This window comes from Anomaloglossus baeobatrachus, chromosome 12, assembly GCF_048569485.1.
Source record: "Anomaloglossus baeobatrachus isolate aAnoBae1 chromosome 12, aAnoBae1.hap1, whole genome shotgun sequence".
Taxonomy (NCBI): domain Eukaryota; kingdom Metazoa; phylum Chordata; class Amphibia; order Anura; family Aromobatidae; genus Anomaloglossus; species Anomaloglossus baeobatrachus.
In genome coordinates this window covers 143,597,291-143,619,297 of record NC_134364.1, presented here as the reverse complement: position 1 = coordinate 143,619,297, position 22,007 = coordinate 143,597,291, and the positions used below count along the sequence as shown (strand labels likewise).

The window sequence follows — 22,007 nt, the reverse complement described above, 5'->3', positions numbered from 1 at the left end:
ATCTGTACTGTTTATCCCCATTTAATAGAGGCTCCATGGACAATGCTGCCAGGTGTGTATCTTGTCAGATGTATGCATGCCTTGAGCAGCCGTTCGAGGGTGAATATGTCTGCACTCGATGCAAGCATGTTGCGTATTTGGAAGCCAAGGTAACTGATTAAATATGCAGCTTGCAACACTCAGGGGCATTGCAAACCTGGAGAGGAGTTTAGAGCTCACTGAGCTTTCTCTGGCTGGGGCCAGTGATATGGAGGAGGGTGGAGGTGGGGAAGGTCAGGACCCAGGGGTAGGTAGCTGGGTAACAGAAGAGGAGGTAGGGGGAAAAGTGACAGGGAGCCTAGTCCTGACCTGGCACAACCTAGTAAACATGCCTGTTTGGCTGATATTAGGAATGAAGGGCCTGGACAAGGGTCACTACAGCATGACGTTGCTCCTAGCAACCAGGAAAATGACTGCTGTATGAAGGAGGGAAATAGGAGTGCAGCAAAGCCCAGACAGATGTTGGTGGTAGGGGACTCTATATTTAGGCGGACAGACAGGGTCATCTGTCGCCGAGACCGTGAATGCCAAACTGTGTGTTGTCTGCCGGGTGCTCGGGTTCGGCATATTGTGGATCGGATAGACAGATTGCTGGGTGGGGCTGGGGAAAACCCAGCGGTCATGGTGCACATTGGTACTAATGACAAAGTTAGAGGCAGGTGGAAGGTCCATAAAAATTATTACAGGAAACTAGGAGAGAAACTGAAGTCCAGGACCTCCAAGGTGGTGTTTTCAGAAATAGTACCGGTGCCACGAGCGTCACTAGAAAGACAGCGGGAGCTTAGGGAGATAAATACGTGGCTTAGACATTGGTGCAGGAAGGAAGGGTTCGGGTTCATGGAGAACTGGGCCGACTTCTCAGTCGGCTACGGGCTCTACGGTAGGGACAGGCTGCACCTCAATGGGGAGAGCGCAGCTGTGCTGGGGGAGAAAATGGTCAGACGGATGGAGGAGCTTTTATACTGGGATCTGGGGGAGGGAGGGAAGTGGAACAAATAAGATAGGATAGATAGGGCAGATAGAGACAGTGAGACTGTAGGGGTCAATGAAGGTTTAGGGGGGCTGGGACAGGCTAGGAGTAAGGAATGCAAGAACTCTTGTAAACAAAATGAATGAATTGGAGACTCTTATGTCAACCATGGATTATGATGTGGTGGGCATTACGGAAACCTGGCTGGATGAAAGCCATGACTGGGTGACAAACATACAGGGTTATACTAATTCAGGAAAGAGAGGAAAGACGAAAAAGGTGGTGGGGTGTGTATATTTATCAAATCTAACCTAAAACCTGTGTTGAATGATAACGTTGGGGGGAACTGCAACAATGTAGAGTCAGTATGGGTAAATGTACATGGGAACGAGAATAATGGAAAAATGCTAATTTGAGTTTGCTATAAGCCTCCTAATATACCTGAACAAGTAGAGGCTGAAATGCTGGAACAAATTGAAAAACGCAGCTAATAATAATAATAATAATAATCATCATCATCGGGTTCTTATTATGGGGGATTTCAACTATACAGACATACAGTGGGACATAGAATCTTCTGGTTCTGCTAAAAGCTGTAAGTTCTTATCTACTATTCAAGACAATTTCCTCTCTCATATGGTAGATGAACCGACCAGGGGAGATAATTTGCTAGATTTGGTCCTGTCAAATAGACCGGATACAATTTCAGATCTACAGGTCCGGGAGCACTTGGGCACCAGCGATCATAATATGGTAAGCTTCAACGTAATATTCAATAGAACATTTCACAGGGATATTAAGACAAGAGCTTAAATGTGTAGATTGGGACAATGTGATGATAACTGGGGACACCGAACAAATGGGGTAAGTTTAAGGATATACTCCTAGAGTCCTGTAAAAAAACTTATACCCTCTGGTAATAAAATGTCCAGGAATAAAAAGAAACCACTTTGGATAAATAGGACAGTACAAAGTAAAATAAAACAAAACCTTGAAGGCTGAGAATACAGAAATAGTATTTCAGGAGTATAAAGATCTCAATACGAAATGTAAAAAAGAAATCAAGCTGCAAAATTAGCTACTGAAAAATCGGCCAGGACATTAAAATAAACCCCAAATTTTTTTTATAAATACATTAATGCCAAAATGAAAAAAGATGGTATTGGCCCAATAAAAGATAACAGGATAATTATAGAGGACAAAGAAAAAGCTGAGATATTAAACAGGCACTTTTCATCTGTGTTTAGCAAGTAACTGACTGTTCCAGGGATAATTCAAGGCAAAAATCAAAGTCCCACCCACTATATAACTAATCGAAAACAAGAAGGAGGCTACGTGCGCATGTTGCCTTTTTTTGTGACCACAAAGATGCAGCATTTGTGCGTTATTGGCAGCTAAAAAACGCACAAAAACACACCCGCGGTAAAAAACGCACGCATTTTTGCGCGTTTTACCACGTCTTTTGCCACATTTTTGTTGCTGTGTTTTTTTCCAATGCATTGCATGGGTGAAAAATGCTGGCAAAAATGCAGAAAGAATTGACATGTTGCATCTTTCTGGTCACCACAAAAACGCACCTAAAACAAAACTGGACTGTGTGGACAGCAAAAATGAAAACTCAGACTTTACTGGGGAAGCAAAGTCATGCAGTTCTAAGGCCAAAAACACACCTGAAAAATGCATCGTGCGCACATAACCGTACGCCTGCATCTGAGTAAATTAAACATTGTCAAATCCCAGGGCCAGATGGCATTCATCCGCGAATAGGGAATCGAGTTCAGTAATCAACGGACCGCTGTATCTCATCTTTTTAGACTCTCTTGTAACAGGGTTGGTGCCTCAGGATTGGAGGATTGCTGATGTGGTACCGATATTTAAGAAAGGTAAGAGGGTAGATCCAGGCAACTACCGTCCAGTAAGCCTGACATCAGTAGTATGCAAAGTTTTTGAGGGCATTTTAAGGGATGACATGCAAAAATATATTGCAGAAAATAATATGATAACTGACAAACAGCATGGATTCATGAAAGATAAGTCGTGTCTAACCAACCTATTGGGGTTCTATGAGGAGGTAAGTGCAAACCTGGATATTGGTAATGCAGCTGATGTGATTTATCTGATCCTGTGCCACATAGCCTTATACTGAAGCTCCAGAAGCCGCGACTGGGCAAAACTATAAGCAACTTGGTAAAGAATTGGCTAAAAGGAAACAAAGAGTAGTCATAAATGGTATATTCTCTAAATGTGCTATAGTCAGCAGTGGGGGCCGCAGGGATCTGTGCTAGGACCGATTCTTTTTAATCTCTTTATTGATGACCTTGTGGATGGGATTGATAGTACAGTGTCAGTCTTTGCTGATAACACCAAACTATGTAGGATATTAAAAACTGACCTTGATAGTACAATATTACAAAAAGATCTGGATAAGATGTCAGAATGGGCAGATACTTGGCAAATGAGATTTAATGTTGATAAATGTAAAGTAATGCACCTAGAACGGAGTAATCCTATAACTGCGTATACATTAAATGGAAGTAAACTCGGGACTACAGAACAGGAGAAGGACTTGGGTATTCTCATTACAAATAAGCTGAGCAGCAGCACTCAATGTCAAGCAGCAGCTGCTAAAGCAAACAAGATTCTAGGTTGTATAAAAAGAAAGATTAGATCCCGTGATCCCAACGTATTGTTACCCCTCTATAAATCACTTGTAAGGCCACATCTGGAATACGGGATCCAGTTTTGTGCTCCACATTTTATAAAGGACATTCAGAAGTTAGAGTCAGTTCAAAGGCGGTAACTAGATTATTACAAGGAATGGAGGCCTCCCGTATGATGGGCAATGGAGGCCTCCCGTATGATGGGCAATGGAGGCCGCCCGTATGATGGGCAATGGAGGCCGCCCGTATGATGGGCAATGGAGGCCGCCCGTATGATGGGCAATGGAGGCCGCCCGTATGATGGGCAATGGAGGCCGCCCGTATGATGGGCAATGGAGGCCGCCCGTATGATGAGCAATGGAGGCCGCCCGTATGATGAGCAATGGAGGCCGCCCATATGATGAGCAATGGAGGCCGCCCGTATGATGAGCAATGGAGGCCGCCCGTATGATGAGCAATGGAGGCCGCCCGTATGATGAGCAATTGAGGCCGCCCGTATGATGAGCAATGGAGGCCGCCCGTATGATGAGCAATGGAGGCCGCCCGTATGAGGAGCGGTTGGAAAAGATGGATTTATTTAGCTCACAAAAAAAACGTCTCAGGGGAGATCTCATTTATATGTATAAATACATGTGTGGTCAATATAAAGGACTGGCACATGACTTATTTCTTCCGAAGACAATACTAATGATCAGGGGGCACTCACTGCAAGTGGAAGAAAAGTGATTCCGGCAGCTAAATAGGAAAGGGTTCTTTACAGTTAGAGCGGTCAGACTGTGGAATGCCCTACCACAAGAGGTAGTAATGGCAGATACTATAACAGCTTTTAAAAAAGAGCTGGATGATTTCCTCAGTACACACAACATTGTGGGTATAGATGATTTAGAGACAAAATGTATAATTGGTGGAGGAAGGTGAACGAGATGGAGCGGGGGCTTCTTTCCGAGAAGGACACGACGCCTACAGAGGAAGAGCAGAAGAAGCAGATGTCATGGACACCTTACCTGAAAGCCTTGTACAAAGGTCTGTACCAGCAAACGAACGAGCATGGTGTAAAGAGGATGACCCAAAGAATGGACATGCCAAATCCAGGGCCCCCACTTCCATCCACGCAGAACAACGTCAGGCAGGCAAGGAAATTCAGGAGCAGAGTTCCTGCACTAACTGGAAAACAAAGATATAGAGAAGAGGCATAGACTGCAACAAAAACGACTCTGCTCAATCATGGAGGAGACACTCACCGAGCCACAAGTAATACATGATGGACACAGTCTTCTGGAACTCCTGAGGGATGTCCACCCCGATGTCCTGGTAGAAGCAGGGCTTCACCGGGCAAAACGAGGGCAACGGCGGCCAATTATTCTGCCTCACTAAGTCGTCAAGGAAGAAAAAGGAATGTTAGAATAACCTAGAGAAGAGGTCAGCAGACAAGCATCAAAGTCCCCGGACGGTATACGCCCCTCACACACGCCCGGTATACGCCCCTCACACACGCCCGGTATACGCCCCTCACACGCATCCGGTATACACCCCTCACACGCACGACCTCGGGCGGTATACGCCCCTCACACGCGCCCGGTATACGCCCCTCACACGCATCCGGTATACGCCCCTCACACGCGCCCGGTATACGCCCCTCACACGCGCCCGGTATACGCCCCTCACACGCATCCGGTATACGCCCCTCACACGCGCCCGGTATACGCCCCTCACACGCATCCGGTATACGCCCCTCACACGCATCCGGTATACGCCCCTCACACGCATCCGGTATACGCCCCTCACACGCACGACCTCGGGCGGTATACGCCCCTCACACGCGCCCGGTATACGCCCCTCACACGCATCCGGTATACGCCCCTCACACGCATCCGGTATACGCCCCTCACACGCACGACCTTGAGCGGTATACGCCCCTCACACGCGCCCGGTATACGCCCTCACAAGCACGACCTTGGGCGGTATACGCCCCTCACACGCGTCCAGTATACGCCCCTCACACGCGTCCAGTATACGCCCCTCACACGTACGACCTCGGGCGGTATACGCCCCTCACACGCGTCCAGTATACGCCCCTCACACGTATGACCTTGGGCGGTATACGCCCCTCACACGCGTCCAGTATACGCCCCTCACACGTACGACCTCGGGCGGTATACGCCCCTCACACGCGCCCAGTATACGCCCCTCACATGCACAACCTCGGGCGGTATACGCCCCTCACACGCGCCCGGTATACGCCCCTCACACGCACGACCTCGGGCGGTATACGCCCCTCACACGTGCGCCACCTGATGATGTACGCTCCTCACATGCGTACCCACCCGGTAAACTCTGTCCATATACGCTCCTCACACATGTGCCCCAGTAATCTCTGGCAGAATACTTCCCCACACACACACATGCTCCATCCATCAGATCCACGGCCCGGCACTTCCCTCCTTTCCTCCGTCCGATCCCCGGCCCTTCCTTCCCTCCGTCCGATCCCCGGCCCTTCCTTCCCTCCCTCCGTCCGTCCGATCCCCGGCCCTTCCTTCCCTCCCTCCGTCCGTCCGATCCCCGGCCCTTCCTTTCCTCCCTCCGTCCGTCCGTCCGATCCCCGGCCCTTCCTTCCCTCCCTCCGTCCGTCCGTCCGATCCCCGGCCCTTCCTTCCCTCCCTCCGTCCGTCCGTCCGATCCCCGGCCCTTCCTTCCCTCCCTCCGTCCGTCCGATCCCCGGCCCTTCCTTCCTTCCCTCCCTCCGTCCGTCCGATCCCCGGCCCTTCCTTCCTTCCCTCCCTCCCTCCGTCCGTCCGATCCCCGGCCCTTCCTTCCCTCCCTCCGCCCGTCCGTCCGATCCCCGGCCCTTCCTTCCCTCCCTCCGTCCGTCCGTCCGATCCCCGGCCCTTCCTTCCCTCCCTCCGTCCGTCCGTCCGATCCCCGGCCCTTCCTTCCCTCCCTCCGTCCGTCCGTCCGATCCCCGGCCCTTCCTTCCCTCCCTCCGTCCGTCCGTCCGATCCCCGGCCCTTCCTTCCCTCCCTCCGTCCGTCCGATCCCCGGCCCTTCCTTCCCTCCGATCCCCGGCCCTTCCTTCCCTCCCTCCGTCCGTCCGATCCCCGGCCCTTCCTTCCCTCCCTCCGTCCGTCCGATCCCCGGCCCTTCCTTCCCTCCCTCCGTCCGTCCGATCCCCGGCCCTTCCTTCCCTCCCTCCGTCCGTCCGATCCCCGGCCCTTCCTTCCCTCCCTCCGTCCGTCCGTCCGATCCCCGGCCCTTCCTTCCCTCCCTCCCTCCGTCCGATCCCCGGCCCTTCCTTCCCTCCCTCCCTCCGTCCGATCCCCGGCCCTTCCTTCCCTCCCTCCCTCCGTCCGATCCCCGGCCCTTCCTTCCCTCCCTCCCTCCGATCCCCGGCCCTTCCTTCCCTCCCTCCGTCCGTCCGTCCGATCCCCGGCCCTTCCTTTCCTCCCTCCCTCCGTCCGATCCCCGGCCCTTCCTTCCCTCCCTCCCTCCGTCCGATCCCCGGCCCTTCCTTCCCTCCCTCCCTCCGTCCGATCCCCGGCCCTTCCTTCCCTCCCTCCGATCCCCGGCCCTTCCTTCCCTCCCTCCGATCCCCGGCCCTTCCTTCCCTCCCTCCCTCCGATCCCCGGCCCTTCCTTCCCTCCCTCCCTCCGATCCCCGGCCCTTCCTTCCTTCCCTCCCTCCCTCCCTCCGTCCGTCCGATCCCCGGCCCTTCCTTCCCTCCCTCCGTCCGTCCCTCCGATCCCCGACCCTTCCTTCCCTCCCTCCCTCCCTCCGATCCCCGGCCCTTCCTTCCTTCCCTCCCTCCCTCTGTCCGTCCGATCCCCGGCCCTTCCTTCCCTCCCTCCGTCCGTCCGATCCCCGGCCCTTCCTTCCTTCCCTCCCTCCGTCCGATCCCCGGCCCTTCCCTCCCTCCCTCCGTCCGATCCCCGGCCCTTCCCTCCCTCCGTCCGTCCGTCCGTCCGTCCGATCCCCGGCCCTTCCTTCCCTCCGTCCGTCCGTCCGATCCCCGGCCCTTCCTTCCCTCCGTCCGTCCGTCCGATCCCCGGCCCTTCCTTCCCTCCGTCCGTCCGTCCGATCCCCGGCCCTTCCTTCCCTCCCTCCCTCCGATCCCCGGCCCTTCCTTCCCTCCCTCCCTCCCTCCGATCCCCGGCCCTTCCTTCCCTCCCTCCCTCCCTCCGATCCCCGGCCCTTCCTTCCCTCCCTCCCTCCGATCCCCGGCCCTTCCTTCCCTCCCTCCGATCCCCGGCCCTTCCTTCCCTCCCTCCGATCCCCGGCCCTTCCTTCCCTCCCTCCGATCCCCGGCCCTTCCTTCCCTCCCTCCGATCCCCGGCCCTTCCTTCCCTCCCTCCGATCCCCGGCCCTTCCTTCCCTCCCTCCGATCCCCGGCCCTTCCTTCCCTCCCTCCGATCCCCGGCCCTTCCTTCCTTCCTTCCTTCCCTCCCTCCCTCCCTCCGTCCGATCCCCGGCCCTTCCTTCCTTCCCTCCGTTCGTCCGATCCCCGGCCCTTCCTTCCTTCCCTCCCTCCCTCCGTCCGTCCGATCCCCGGCCCTTCCTTCCTTCCCTCCGTCCGTCCGATCCCCGGCCCTTCCTTCCTTCCTTCCCTCCGATCCCCGGCCCTTCCTTCCTTCCTTCCTTCCCTCCGTCCGATCCCCGGCCCTTCCTTCCTTCCCTCCCTCCGTCCGATCCCCGGCCCTTCCTTCCTTCCCTCCCTCCGTCCGATCCCCGGCCCTTCCTTCCTTCCCTCCCTCCGTCCGATCCCCGGCCCTTCCTTCCTTCCCTCCCTCCGTCCGATCCCCGGCCCTTCCTTCCTTCCCTCCCTTCGTCCGATCCCCGGCCCTTCCTTCCTTCCCTCCCTCCGTCTGATCCCCGGCCCTTCCTTCCTTCCCTCCCTCCGTCCGATCCCCGGCCCTTCCTTCCCTCCCCCTGTCCGTCCGATCCCCGGCCCTTCCTTCCCTCCCCCTGTGCTCTATGTACCCAGCACATCACACGCACTCATCTAGAGCCTCATACTTGTGCCTCCGGTCAGCGCTGCGTTCTGTAGCTCCCTTTCCCTCCGGTCCAGCTCTTCTGCTTTGCGGTTCAGCTCCTCCTGGCGCCGCAGTAAATCTGCTGTTGCTGCAGCCGTAGATTCCTACAAAACATTCATAAAACAATAAGAAGAACAAAGCAAAAAATAATGCGCCTCCACCTCCTGACCCTGCGGAGTGATACCTGCGTCCCGTACGAGCCGTAGTTTTTGGGTTCAGTTGGACTTTGTTTCATTACAGCAGGAGGGACAGTGGATGTGGCAGCCGGCATAGTGGCAGCTGGCTGGACCGACGGCTCGTGGTACGGTGGAGGCACCTGCAATGTCAACACACCTCCGTGAATGATAAGCAAGGGGGAAGGCAACAGTGGGGACGAGGGGTGCACGGGGGGGGAACAAAGGGGGGGGGGGTGCACGGGGAGGATGCAAGTGACTGGGGTGGGGAGGCTGCCACTATTCACTTATAACACAGGTCTCACCCCCAAGTTGTCAAAAGGATTATACACATCCAGAGTGGCGTACTGACTGCTGGGCTGGTGCTCCGTCACTGCCGGATCCTGGAGGAAGGAGGGGAAACCATCAGCATGGCCGAGCAATACAACACCAAATAGCAGCTTACAGTGAGCAGCCCCCACTCCTCTCCTCCTCCTCCCCCCATGCATCGCTCCTCTCCTCTCCTCCTCCTCCCCCCATGCATCGCTCCTCTCCTCTCCTCCTCCCCCCCCCCATGCATCGCTCCTCTCCTCTCCTCCTCCCCCCCCCCATGCATCGCTCCTCTCCTCTCCTCCTCCCCCCATGCATCGCTCCTCTCCTCCTCCCCCCCCATACATCGCTCCTCTCCTCCTCCCCCCCCCATACATCGCTCCTCTCCTCTCCTCCTCCCCCCATACATCGCTCCTCTCCTCTCCTCCTCCCCCCATACATCGCTCCGCTCCTCTCCTCCTCCCCCCATACATCGCTCCGCTCCTCTCCTCCTCCCCCCATACATCGCTCCGCTCCTCTCCTCCTCCCCCCATACATCGCTCCTCTCCTCTCCTCCTCCCCCCATACATCGCTCCTCTCCTCTCCTCCTCCCCCCATACATCGCTCCTCTCCTCTCCTCCTCCCCCCATACATCGCTCCTCTCCTCTCCTCCTCCCCCCATACATCGCTCCTCTCCTCTCCTCCTCCCCCCATACATCGCTCCTCTCCTCTCCTCCTCCCCCCATACATCGCTCCGCTCCTCTCCTCCTCCCCCCATACATCGCTCCTCTCCTCCTCCCCCCATACATCGCTCCTCTCCTCCTCCCCCCATACATCGCTCCTCTCCTCCTCCCCCCATACATCGCTCCTCTCCTCCTCCCCCCATACATCGCTCCTCTCCTCCTCCCCCCATACATCGCTCCTCTCCTCCTCCCCCCATACATCGCTCCTCTCCTCCTCCCCCCATACATCGCTCCTCTCCTCCTCCCCCCATACATCGCTCCTCTCCTCCTCCTCCTCCCCCCATACATCGCTCCTCTCCTCCTCCCCCCATACATCGCTCCTCTCCTCCTCCCCCCATACATCGCTCCTCTCCTCTCCTCCTCCCCCCATACATCGCTCCTCTCCTCCTCCCCCCATACATCGCTCCTCTCCTCCTCCCCCCATACATCGCTCCTCTCCTCTCCTCCTCCCCCCCATACATCGCTCCTCTCCTCTCCTCCTCCCCCCCATACATCGCTCCTCTCCTCTCCTCCTCCCCCCCATACATCGCTCCTCTCCTCTCCTCCTCCCCCCCATACATCGCTCCTCTCCTCTCCTCCTCCCCCCCATACATCGCTCCTCTCCTCTCCTCCTCCCCCCATACATCGCTCCTCTCCTCTCCTCCTCCCCCCCATACATCGCTCCTCTCCTCTCCTCCTCCCCCCCATACATCGCTCCTCTCCTCTCCTCCTCCCCCCCATACATCGCTCCTCTCCTCTCCTCCTCCCCCCCATACATCGCTCCTCTCCTCTCCTCCTCCCCCCCATACATCGCTCCTCTCCTCTCCTCCTCCCCCCCATACATCGCTCCTCTCCTCTCCTCCTCCCCCCCATACATCGCTCCTCTCCTCTCCTCCTCCCCCCCATACATCGCTCCTCTCCTCTCCTCCTCCCCCCCATACATCGCTCCTCTCCTCTCCTCCTCCCCCCCATACATCGCTCCTCTCCTCTCCTCCTCCCCCCCATACATCGCTCCTCTCCTCTCCTCCTCCCCCCCATACATCGCTCCTCTCCTCTCCTCCTCCCCCCCATACATCGCTCCTCTCCTCTCCTCCTCCCCCCCATACATCGCTCCTCTCCTCTCCTCCTCCCCCCCATACATCGCTCCTCTCCTCTCCTCCTCCCCCCCATACATCGCTCCTCTCCTCTCCTCCTCCCCCCCATACATCGCTCCTCTCCTCTCCTCCTCCCCCCCATACATCGCTCCTCTCCTCTCCTCCTCCCCCCCATACATCGCTCCTCTCCTCTCCTCCTCCCCCCCATACATCGCTCCTCTCCTCTCCTCCTCCCCCCCATACATCGCTCCTCTCCTCTCCTCCTCCCCCCCATACATCGCTCCTCTCCTCTCCTCCTCCCCCCCATACATCGCTCCTCTCCTCTCCTCCTCCCCCCATACATCGCTCCTCTCCTCTCCTCCTCCCCCCATACATCGCTCCTCTCCTCTCCTCCTCCCCCCCATACATCGCTCCTCTCCTCTCCTCCTCCCCCCCATACATCGCTCCTCTCCTCTCCTCCTCCCCCCCATACATCGCTCCTCTCCTCTCCTCCTCCCCCCCCATACATCGCTCCTCTCCTCTCCTCCTCCCCCCCATACATCGCTCCTCTCCTCTCCTCCTCCCCCCCATACATCGCTCCTCTCCTCTCCTCCTCCCCCCCATACATCGCTCCTCTCCTCTCCTCCTCCCCCCCATACATCGCTCCTCTCCTCTCCTCCTCCCCCCCATACATCGCTCCTCTCCTCTCCTCCTCCCCCCCATACATCGCTCCTCTCCTCTCCTCCTCCCCCCCCATACATCGCTCCTCTCCTCTCCTCCTCCCCCCCATACATCGCTCCTCTCCTCTCCTCCTCCCCCCCATACATCGCTCCTCTCCTCTCCTCCTCCCCCCCATACATCGCTCCTCTCCTCTCCTCCTCCCCCCCATACATCGCTCCTCTCCTCTCCTCCTCCCCCCCATACATCGCTCCTCTCCTCTCCTCCTCCCCCCCATACATCGCTCCTCTCCTCTCCTCCTCCCCCCCCATACATCGCTCCTCTCCTCTCCTCCTCCCCCCCATACATCGCTCCTCTCCTCTCCTCCTCCCCCCCATACATCGCTCCTCATACATCGCTCCTCTCCTCTCCTCCTCCCCCCCATACATCGCTCCTCTCCTCTCCTCCTCCCCCCCCATACATCGCTCCTCTCCTCTCCTCCTCCCCCCCCATACATCGCTCCTCTCCTCTCCTCCTCCCCCCCCATACATCGCTCCTCTCCTCTCCTCCTCTCCCCCCCATACATCGCTCCTCTCCTCTCCTCCTCCCCCCCCATACATCGCTCCTCTCCTCTCCTCCTCCCCCCCCATACATCGCTCCTCTCTCTCCTCCTCCCCCCCATACATCGCTCCTCTCCTCTCCTCCTCCCCCCCATACATCGCTCCTCTCCTCTCCTCCTCCCCCCCCATACATCGCTCCTCTCCTCTCCTCCTCCCCCCCATACATCGCTCCTCTCCTCTCCTCCTCCCCCCCCCAACATCGCTCCTCTCCTCTCCTCCTCCCCCCCATACATCGCTCCTCTCCTCTCCTCCTCCCCCCCCATACATCGCTCCTCTCCTCTCCTCCTCCCCCCCATACATCGCTCCTCTCCTCTCCTCCTCCCCCCCCATACATCGCTCCTCTCCTCTCCTCCTCCCCCCCCATACATCGCTCCTCTCCTCTCCTCCTCCCCCCCCATACATCGCTCCTCTCCTCTCCTCCTCCCCCCCCATACATCGCTCCTCTCCTCTCCTCCTCCCCCCCCATACATCGCTCCTCTCCTCTCCTCCTCCCCCCCCATACATCGCTCCTCTCCTCTCCTCCTCCCCCCCCATACATCGCTCCTCTCCTCTCCTCCTCCCCCCCCATACATCGCTCCTCTCCTCTCCTCCTCCCCCCCCATACATCGCTCTCTCCTCCTCCTCCTCCTCCCCCCCCATACATCGCTCCTCTCCTCTCCTCCCTCCCCCCCCATACATCGCTCCTCTCCTCTCCCTCCTCCCCCCCCATACATCGCTCCTCTCCTCTCCTCCTCCCCCCCCATACATCGCTCCTCTCCTCTCCTCCTCCCCCCCCATACATCGCTCCTCTCCTCTCCTCCTCCCCCCCCCATACATCGCTCTCTCTCCTCGTCCTCCTCCCCCCCCCATACATCGCTCCTCTCCTCTCCTCCTCCCCCCCCATACATCGCTCCTCTCCTCCCTCCTCCCCCCCATACATCGCTCCTCTCCTCTCCTCCTCCCCCCCCATACATCGCTCCTCTCCTCTCCTCCTCCCCCCCCATACATCGCTCCTCTCCTCTCCTCCTCCCCCCCCATACATCGCTCCTCTCCTCTCCTCCTCCCCCACCCCCATACATCGCTCTCTCTCTCTCCTCCCCCCCATACATCGCTCCTCTCCTCTCCTCCTCCCCCCCATACATCGCTCCTCTCCTCTCCTCCTCCCCCCCCATACATCGCTCCTCTCCTCTCCTCTCCTCCCCCCCCATACATCGCTCCTCTCCTCTCCTCCTCCCCCCCCATACATCGCTCCTCTCCTCTCCTCCTCCCCCCCCATACATCGCTCCTCTCCTCTCCCTCCTCCCCCCCCATACATCGCTCCTCTCCTCTCCTCCTCCCCCCCCATACATCGCTCCTCTCCTCTCCTCCTCCCCCCCCATACATCGCTCCTCTCCTCTCCTCCTCCCCCCCCATACATCGCTCCTCTCCTCTCCTCCTCCCCCCCCCATACATCGCTCCTCTCCTCTCCTCCTCCCCCCCCATACATCGCTCCTCTCCTCTCCTCCTCCCCCCCATACATCGCTCCTCTCCTCTCCTCCTCCCCCCCCCATACATCGCTCCTCTCCTCTCCTCCTCCCCCCCCATACATCGCTCCTCTCCTCTCCTCCTCCCCCCCCATACATCGCTCCTCTCCTCTCCTCCTCCCCCCCCATACATCGCTCCTCTCCTCTCCTCCTCCCCCCCCATACATCGCTCCTCTCCTCTCCTCCTCCCCCCCCATACATCGCTCCTCTCCTCTCCTCCTCCCCCCCCCATACATCGCTCCTCTCCTCTCCTCCTCCCCCCCATACATCGCTCTCTCTCCTCTCCTCCTCCCCCCCCCATACATCGCTCCTCTCCTCTCCTCCTCCCCCCCCATACATCGCTCCTCTCCTCTCCTCCTCCCCCCCCATACATCGCTCCTCTCCTCTCCTCCTCCCCCCCCATACATCGCTCCTCTCCTCTCCTCCTCCCCCCCCATCATCGCTCCTCTCCTCTCCTCCTCCCCCCCCATACATCGCTCCTCTCCTCTCCTCCTCCCCCCCCATACATCGCTCCTCTCCTCTCCTCCTCCCCCCCCATACATCGCTCCTCTCCTCTCCTCCTCCCCCCCCATACATCGCTCCTCTCCTCTCCTCCTCCTCCCCCCCATACATCGCTCCTCTCCTCTCCTCCTCCCCCCCCATACATCGCTCCTCTCCTCTCTCCTCTCCCCCCCCATACATCGCTCCTCTCCTCTCCTCCTCCCCCCCCATACATCGCTCCTCTCCTCTCCTCCTCCCCCCCATACATCGCTCCTCTCCTCTCCTCCTCCCCCCCCATACATCGCTCCTCTCCTCTCCTCCTCCCCCCCCATACATCGCTCCTCTCTCTCCTCCTCCCCCCCCATACATCGCTCCTCTCCTCTCCTCCTCCCCCCCCATACATCGCTCCTCTCCTCTCCTCCTCCCCCCCCATACATCGCTCCTCTCCTCTCCTCCTCCCCCCCATACATCGCTCCTCTCCTCTCCTCCTCCCCCCCATACATCGCTCCTCTCCTCTCCTCCTCCCCCCCCATACATCGCTCCTCTCCTCTCCTCCTCCCCCCCCATACATCGCTCCTCTCCTCTCCTCCTCCCCCCCCATACATCGCTCCTCTCCTCTCCTCCTCCCCCCCCATACATCGCTCCTCTCCTCTCCTCCTCCCCCCCCATACATCGCTCCTCTCCTCTCCTCCTCCCCCCCCATACATCGCTCCTCTCCTCTCCTCCTCCCCCCCATACATCGCTCCTCTCCTCTCCTCCTCCCCCCACCATACATCGCTCCTCTCCTCTCCTCCTCCCCCCCCATACATCGCTCCTCTCCTCTCCTCCTCCCCCCCCATACATCGCTCCTCTCCTCTCCTCCTCCCCCCCCCATACATCGCTCCTCTCCTCTCCTCCTCCCCCCCCATACATCGCTCCTCTCCTCTCCTCCTCCCCCCCCATACATCGCTCCTTCTCCTCTCCTCCTCCCCCCCCCATACATCGCTCCTCTCCTCTCCTCCTCCCCCCCATACATCGCTCCTCTCCTCTCCTCCCTCCCCCCCCCATACATCGCTCCTCTCCTCTCCTCCTCCCCCCCCATACATCGCTCCTCTCCTCTCCTCCTCCCCCCCCATACATCGCTCCTCTCCTCTCCTCCTCCCCCCCCATACATCGCTCCTCTCCTCTCCTCCTCCCCCCCCCATACATCGCTCCTCTCCTCTCCTCCTCCCCCCCCATACATCGCTCCTCTCCTCTCCTCCTCCCCCCCCATACATCGCTCCTCTCCTCTCCTCCTCCCCCCCCATACATCGCTCTCTCCTCTCCTCCTCCCCCCCCATACATCGCTTCCTCTCCTCTCCTCCTCCCCCCCCATACATCGCTCCTCTCCTCTCCTCCTCCCCCCCCCATACCATCGCTCCTCTCCTCTCACTCCTCCCCCCCCATACATCGCTCCTCTCCTCTCTCCTCCTCCCCCCCCATACATCGCTCCTCTCCTCTCCTCCTCCCCCCCCCATACATCGCTCCTCTCCTCTCCTCCTCCCCCCCCATACATCGCTCCTCTTCCTCTCCTCCTCCCCCCCCATACATCGCTCCTCTCCTCTCCTCCTCCCCCCCATACATCGCTCCTCTCCTCTCCTCCTCCCCCCCCCATACATCGCTCCTCTCCTCTCCCTCCTCCTCCCCCCCATACATCGCTCCTCTCGCTCTCCTCCTCCCCCCCCTCTCCTCTCCTCCTCCCCCCCCATACATCGCTCCTCTCCTCTCCTCCTCCCCCCCCATACATCGCTCCTCTCCTCTCCTCCTCCCCCCCCCATACATCGCTCCTCTCCTCTCCTCCTCCCCCCCCATACATCGCTCCTCTCCTCTCCTCCTCCCCCCCCATACATCGCTCCTCTCCTCTCCTCCTCCCCCCCCATACATCGCTCCTCTCCTCTCCTCCTCCCCCCCCATACATCGCTCCTCTCCTCTCCTCCTCCCCCCCCATACATCGCTCCTCTCCTCTCCTCCTCCCCCCCCATACATCGCTCCTCTCCTCTCCTCCTCCCCCCCCATACATCGCTCCTCTCCTCTCCTCCTCCCCCCCCATACATCGCTCCTCTCCTCTCCTCCTCCCCCCCCATACATCGCTCCTCTCCTCTCCTCCTCCCCCCCCATACATCGCTCCTCTCCTCTCCTCCTCTCCCCCCCCATACATCGCTCCTCTCCTCTCCTCCTCCCCCCCCATACATCGCTCCTCTCCTCTCCTCCTCCCCCCCCATACATCGCTCCTCTCCTCTCCTCCTCCCCCCCCATACATCGCTCCTCTCCTCTCCTCCTCCCCCCCCATACATCGCTCCTCTCCTCTCCTCCTCCCCCCCCATACATCGCTCCTCTCCTCTCCTCCTCCCCCCCCATACATCGCTCCTCTCCTCTCCTCCTCCCCCCCCATACATCGCTCCTCTCCTCTCCTCCTCCCCCCCCATACATCGCTCCTCTCCTCTCCTCCTCCCCCCCCATACATCGCTCCTCTCCTCTCCTCCTCCCCCCCCATACATCGCTCCTCTCCTCTCCTCCTCCCCCCCCATACATCGCTCCTCTCCTCTCCTCCTCCCCCCCCATACATCGCTCCTCTCCTCTCCTCCTCCCCCCCCATACATCGCTCCTCTCCTCTCCTCCTCCCCCCCCATACATCGCTCCTCTCCTCTCCTCCTCCCCCCCCCATACATCGCTCCTCTCCTCTCCTCCTCCCCCCCCATACATCGCTCCTCTCCTCTCCTCCTCCCCCCCCATACATCGCTCCTCTCCTCTCCTCCTCCCCCCCCATACATCGCTCCTCTCCTCTCCTCCTCCCCCCCCATACATCGCTCCTCTCCTCTCCTCCTCCCCCCCCATACATCGCTCCTCTCCTCTCCTCCTCCCCCCCCATACATCGCTCCTCTCCTCTCCTCCTCCCCCCCCATACATCGCTCCTCTCCTCTCCTCCTCCCCCCCCATACATCGCTCCTCTCCTCTCCTCCTCCCCCCCCATACATCGCTCCTCTCCTCTCCTCCTCCCCCCCCCATACATCGCTCCTCTCCTCTCCTCCTCCCCCCCCCATACATCGCTCCTCTCCTCTCCTCCTCCCCCCCCCATACATCGCTCCTCTCCTCTCCTCCTCCCCCCCCCATACATCGCTCCTCTCCTCTCCTCCTCCCCCCCCATACATCGCTCCTCTCCTCTCCTCCTCCCCCCCCCATACATCGCTCCTCTCCTCTCCTCCTCCCCCCCCATACATCGCTCCTCTCCTCTCCTCCTCCCCCCCCCATACATCGCTCCTCTCCTCTCCTCCTCCCCCCCCATACATCGCTCCTCTCCTCTCCTCCTCCCCCCCCCCATACATCGCTCCTCTCCTCTCCTCCTCCCCCCCCCATACATCGCTCCTCTCCTCTCCTCCTCCCCCCCCCCCATACATCGCTCCTCTCCTCTCCTCCTCCCCCCCCCCCATACATCGCTCCTCTCCTCTCCTCCTCCCCCCCCCATACATCGCTCCTCTCCTCTCCTCCTCCCCCCCCCCATACATCGCTCCTCTCCTCTCCTCCTCCCCCCCCCCATACATCGCTCCTCTCCTCTCCTCCTCCCCCCCCCCATACATCGCTCCTCTCCTCTCCTCCTCCCCCCCCCCATACATCGCTCCTCTCCTCTCCTCCTCCCCCCCCCCATACATCGCTCCTCTCCTCTCCTCCTCCCCCCCCCCCATACATCGCTCCTCTCCTCTCCTCTCCTCCCCCCCCCCATACATCGCTCCTCTCCTCTCCTCCTCCCCCCCCCATACATCGCTCCTCTCCTCTCCTCCTCCCCCCCCCCATACATCGCTCCTCTCCTCTCCTCCTCCCCCCCCATACATCGCTCCTCTCCTCTCCTCCTCCCCCCCCATACATCGCTCCTCTCCTCTCCTCCTCCCCCCCCATACATCGCTCCTCTCCTCTCCTCCTCCCCCCCCATACATCGCTCCTCTCCTCTCCTCCTCCTCCCCCCCCCATACATCGCTCCTCTCCTCTCCTCCTCCCCCCCCATACATCGCTCCTCTCCTCTCCTCCTCCCCCCCCATACATCGCTCCTCTCCTCTCCTCCTCCCCCCCCATACATCGCTCCTCTCCTCTCCTCCTCCCCCCCCATACATCGCTCCTCTCCTCTCCTCCTCCCCCCCCCCATACATCGCTCCTCTCCTCTCCTCCTCCCCCCCCATACATCGCTCCTCTCCTCTCCTCCTCCCCCCCCATACATCGCTCCTCTCCTCTCCTCCTCCCCCCCCATACATCGCTCCTCTCCTCTCCTCCTCCCCCCCCATACATCGCTCCTCTCCTCTCCTCCTCCCCCCCCATACATCGCTCCTCTCCTCTCCTCCTCCCCCCCCATACATCGCTCCTCTCCTCTCCTCCTCCCCCCCCCCATACATCGCTCCTCTCCTCTCCTCCTCCCCCCCCATACATCGCTCCTCTCCTCTCCTCCTCCCCCCCCATACATCGCTCCTCTCCTCTCCTCCTCCCCCCCCCATACATCGCTCCTCTCCTCTCCTCCTCCCCCCCCATACATCGCTCCTCTCCTCTCCTCCTCCCCCCCCATACATCGCTCCTCTCCTCTCCTCCTCCCCCCCCATACATCGCTCCTCTCCTCTCCTCCTCCCCCCCCCATACATCGCTCCTCTCCTCTCCTCCTCCCCCCCCATACATCGCTCCTCTCCTCTCCTCCTCCCCCCCCATACATCGCTCCTCTCCTCTCCTCCTCCCCCCCCATACATCGCTCCTCTCCTCTCCTCCTCCCCCCCCCATACATCGCTCCTCTCCTCTCCTCCTCCCCCCCCATACATCGCTCCTCTCCTCTCCTCCTCCCCCCCATACATCGCTCCTCTCCTCTCCTCCTCCCCCCCATACATCGCTCCTCTCCTCTCCTCCTCCCCCCCCATACATCGCTCCTCTCCTCTCCTCCTCCCCCCCATACATCGCTCCTCTCCTCTCCTCCTCCCCCCCCATACATCGCTCCTCTCCTCTCCTCCTCCCCCCCCATACATCGCTCCTCTCCTCTCCTCCTCCCCCCCCATACATCGCTCCTCTCCTCTCCTCCTCCCCCCCCATACATCGCTCCTCTCCTCTCCTCCTCCCCCCCCATACATCGCTCCTCTCCTCTCCTCCTCCCCCCCCATACATCGCTCCTCTCCTCTCCTCCTCCCCCCCATACATCGCTCCTCTCCTCTCCTCCTCCCCCCCATACATCGCTCCTCTCCTCTCCTCCTCCCCCCCATACATCGCTCCTCTCCTCTCCTCCTCCCCCCCCATACATCGCTCCTCTCCTCTCCTCCTCCCCCCCATACATCGCTCCTCTCCTCTCCTCCTCCCCCCCATACATCGCTCCTCTCCTCTCCTCCTCCCCCCCATACATCGCTCCTCTCCTCTCCTCCTCCCCCTACGCTCCTCTCTCCTCTCCCCCATACATCGCTCCTCTCCTCTCCTCCTCCCCCCCATACATCGCTCCTCTCCTCTCCTCCTCCCCCCCCATACATCGCTCCTCTCCTCTCCTCCTCCCCCCCCATACATCGCTCCTCTCCTCTCCTCCTCCCCCCCATACATCGCTCCTCTCCTCTCCTCCTCCCCCCCCATACATCGCTCCTCTCCTCTCCTCCTCCCCCCCATACATCGCTCCTCTCCTCTCCTCCTCCCCCCCCATACATCGCTCCTCTCCTCTCCTCCTCCCCCCCATACATCGCTCCTCTCCTCTCCTCCTCCCCCCCCATACATCGCTCCTCTCCTCTCCTCCTCCCCCCCCATACATCGCTCCTCTCCTCTCCTCCTCCCCCCCATACATCGCTCCTCTCCTCTCCTCCTCCCCCCCCATACATCGCTCCTCTCCTCTCCTCCTCCCCCCCATACATCGCTCCTCTCCTCTCCTCCTCCCCCCCATACATCGCTCCTCTCCTCTCCTCCTCCCCCCCATACATCGCTCCTCTCCTCTCCTCCTCCCCCCCATACATCGCTCCTCTCCTCTCCTCCTCCCCCCCCATACATCGCTCCTCTCCTCTCCTCCTCCCCCCCCATACATCGCTCCTCTCCTCTCCTCCTCCCCCCCCATACATCGCTCCTCTCCTCTCCTCCTCCCCCCCATACATCGCTCCTCTCCTCTCCTCCTCCCCCCCCATACATCGCTCCTCTCCTCTCCTCCTCCCCCCCATACATCGCTCCTCTCCTCTCCTCCTCCCCCCCCATACATCGCTCCTCTCCTCTCCTCCTCCCCCCCATACATCGCTCCTCTCCTCTCCTCCTCCCCCCCATACATCGCTCCTCTCCTCTCCTCCTCCCCCCCCATACATCGCTCCTCTCCTCTCCTCCTCCCCCCCATACATCGCTCCTCTCCTCTCCTCCTCCCCCCCATACATCGCTCCTCTCCTCTCCTCCTCCCCCCCATACATCGCTCCTCTCCTCTCCTCCTCCCCCCCATACATCGCTCCTCTCCTCTCCTCCTCCCCCCCATACATCGCTCCTCTCCTCTCCTCCTCCCCCCCATACATCGCTCCTCTCCTCTCCTCCTCCCCCCCATACATCGCTCCTCTCCTCTCCTCCTCCCCCCCATACATCGCTCCTCTCCTCTCCTCCTCCCCCCCATACATCGCTCCTCTCCTCTCCTCCTCCCCCCCATACATCGCTCCTCTCCTCTCCTCCTCCCCCCCCATACATCGCTCCTCTCCTCTCCTCCTCCCCCCCCATACATCGCTCCTCTCCTCTCCTCCTCCCCCCCCATACATCGCTCCTCTCCTCTCCTCCTCCCCCCCATACATCGCTCCTCTCCTCTCCTCCTCCCCCCCATACATCGCTCCTCTCCTCTCCTCCTCCCCCCCCATACATCGCTCCTCTCCTCTCCTCCTCCCCCCCCATACATCGCTCCTCTCCTCTCCTCCTCCCCCCCATACATCGCTCCTCTCCTCTCCTCCTCCCCCCCATACATCGCTCCTCTCCTCTCCTCCTCCCCCCCATACATCGCTCCTCTCCTCTCCTCCTCCCCCCCATACATCGCTCCTCTCCTCTCCTCCTCCCCCCCATACATCGCTCCTCTCCTCTCCTCCTCCCCCCCATACATCGCTCCTCTCCTCTCCTCCTCCCCCCCCATACATCGCTCCTCTCCTCTCCTCCTCCCCCCCATACATCGCTCCTCTCCTCTCCTCCTCCCCCCCATACATCGCTCCTCTCCTCTCCTCCTCCCCCCCATACATCGCTCCTCTCCTCTCCTCCTCCCCCCCATACATCGCTCCTCTCCTCTCCTCCTCCCCCCCATACATCGCTCCTCTCCTCTCCTCCTCCCCCCCATACATCGCTCCTCTCCTCTCCTCCTCCCCCCCATACATCGCTCCTCTCCTCTCCTCCTCCCCCCCATACATCGCTCCTCTCCTCTCCTCCTCCCCCCCATACATCGCTCCTCTCCTCTCCTCCTCCCCCCCATACATCGCTCCTCTCCTCTCCTCCTCCCCCCCATACATCGCTCCTCTCCTCTCCTCCTCCCCCCCATACATCGCTCCTCTCCTCTCCTCCTCCCCCCCATACATCGCTCCTCTCCTCTCCTCCTCCCCCCCATACATCGCTCCTCTCCTCTCCTCCTCCCCCCCATACATCGCTCCTCTCCTCTCCTCCCTCCCCCCCATACATCGCTCCTCTCCTCTCCTCCTCCCCCCCATACATCGCTCCTCTCCTCTCCTCCTCCCCCCCATACATCGCTCCTCTCCTCTCCTCCTCCCCCCATACATCGCTCCTCTCCTCTCCTCCTCCCCCCCATACATCGCTCCTCTCCTCTCCTCCTCCCCCCCCATACATCGCTC

General features: G+C 60.2%; 1 protein-coding gene across 1 annotated transcript in view; it reads right to left on the bottom strand.

Annotated features, from left to right (window-relative positions):
- SCAMP3 (secretory carrier membrane protein 3) overlaps nucleotides 1–22,007 on the bottom strand; it is a 30,521-nt gene that overhangs the window by 5,471 nt on the left and 3,043 nt on the right. Inside the window, exons 2-6 of the mRNA XM_075330298.1 lie at nucleotides 9,172–9,249; nucleotides 8,878–9,009; nucleotides 8,677–8,797; nucleotides 4,911–5,039; nucleotides 4,674–4,833 (exon numbers count right to left, since the gene is read on the bottom strand). Of these exons, the coding sequence (XP_075186413.1) occupies nucleotides 4,674–4,833; nucleotides 4,911–5,039; nucleotides 8,677–8,797; nucleotides 8,878–8,964 (497 nt within the window). The 5' untranslated portion in view covers nucleotides 8,965–9,009; nucleotides 9,172–9,249. The remainder of the gene's footprint in view (nucleotides 1–4,673; nucleotides 4,834–4,910; nucleotides 5,040–8,676; nucleotides 8,798–8,877; nucleotides 9,010–9,171; nucleotides 9,250–22,007) is intronic.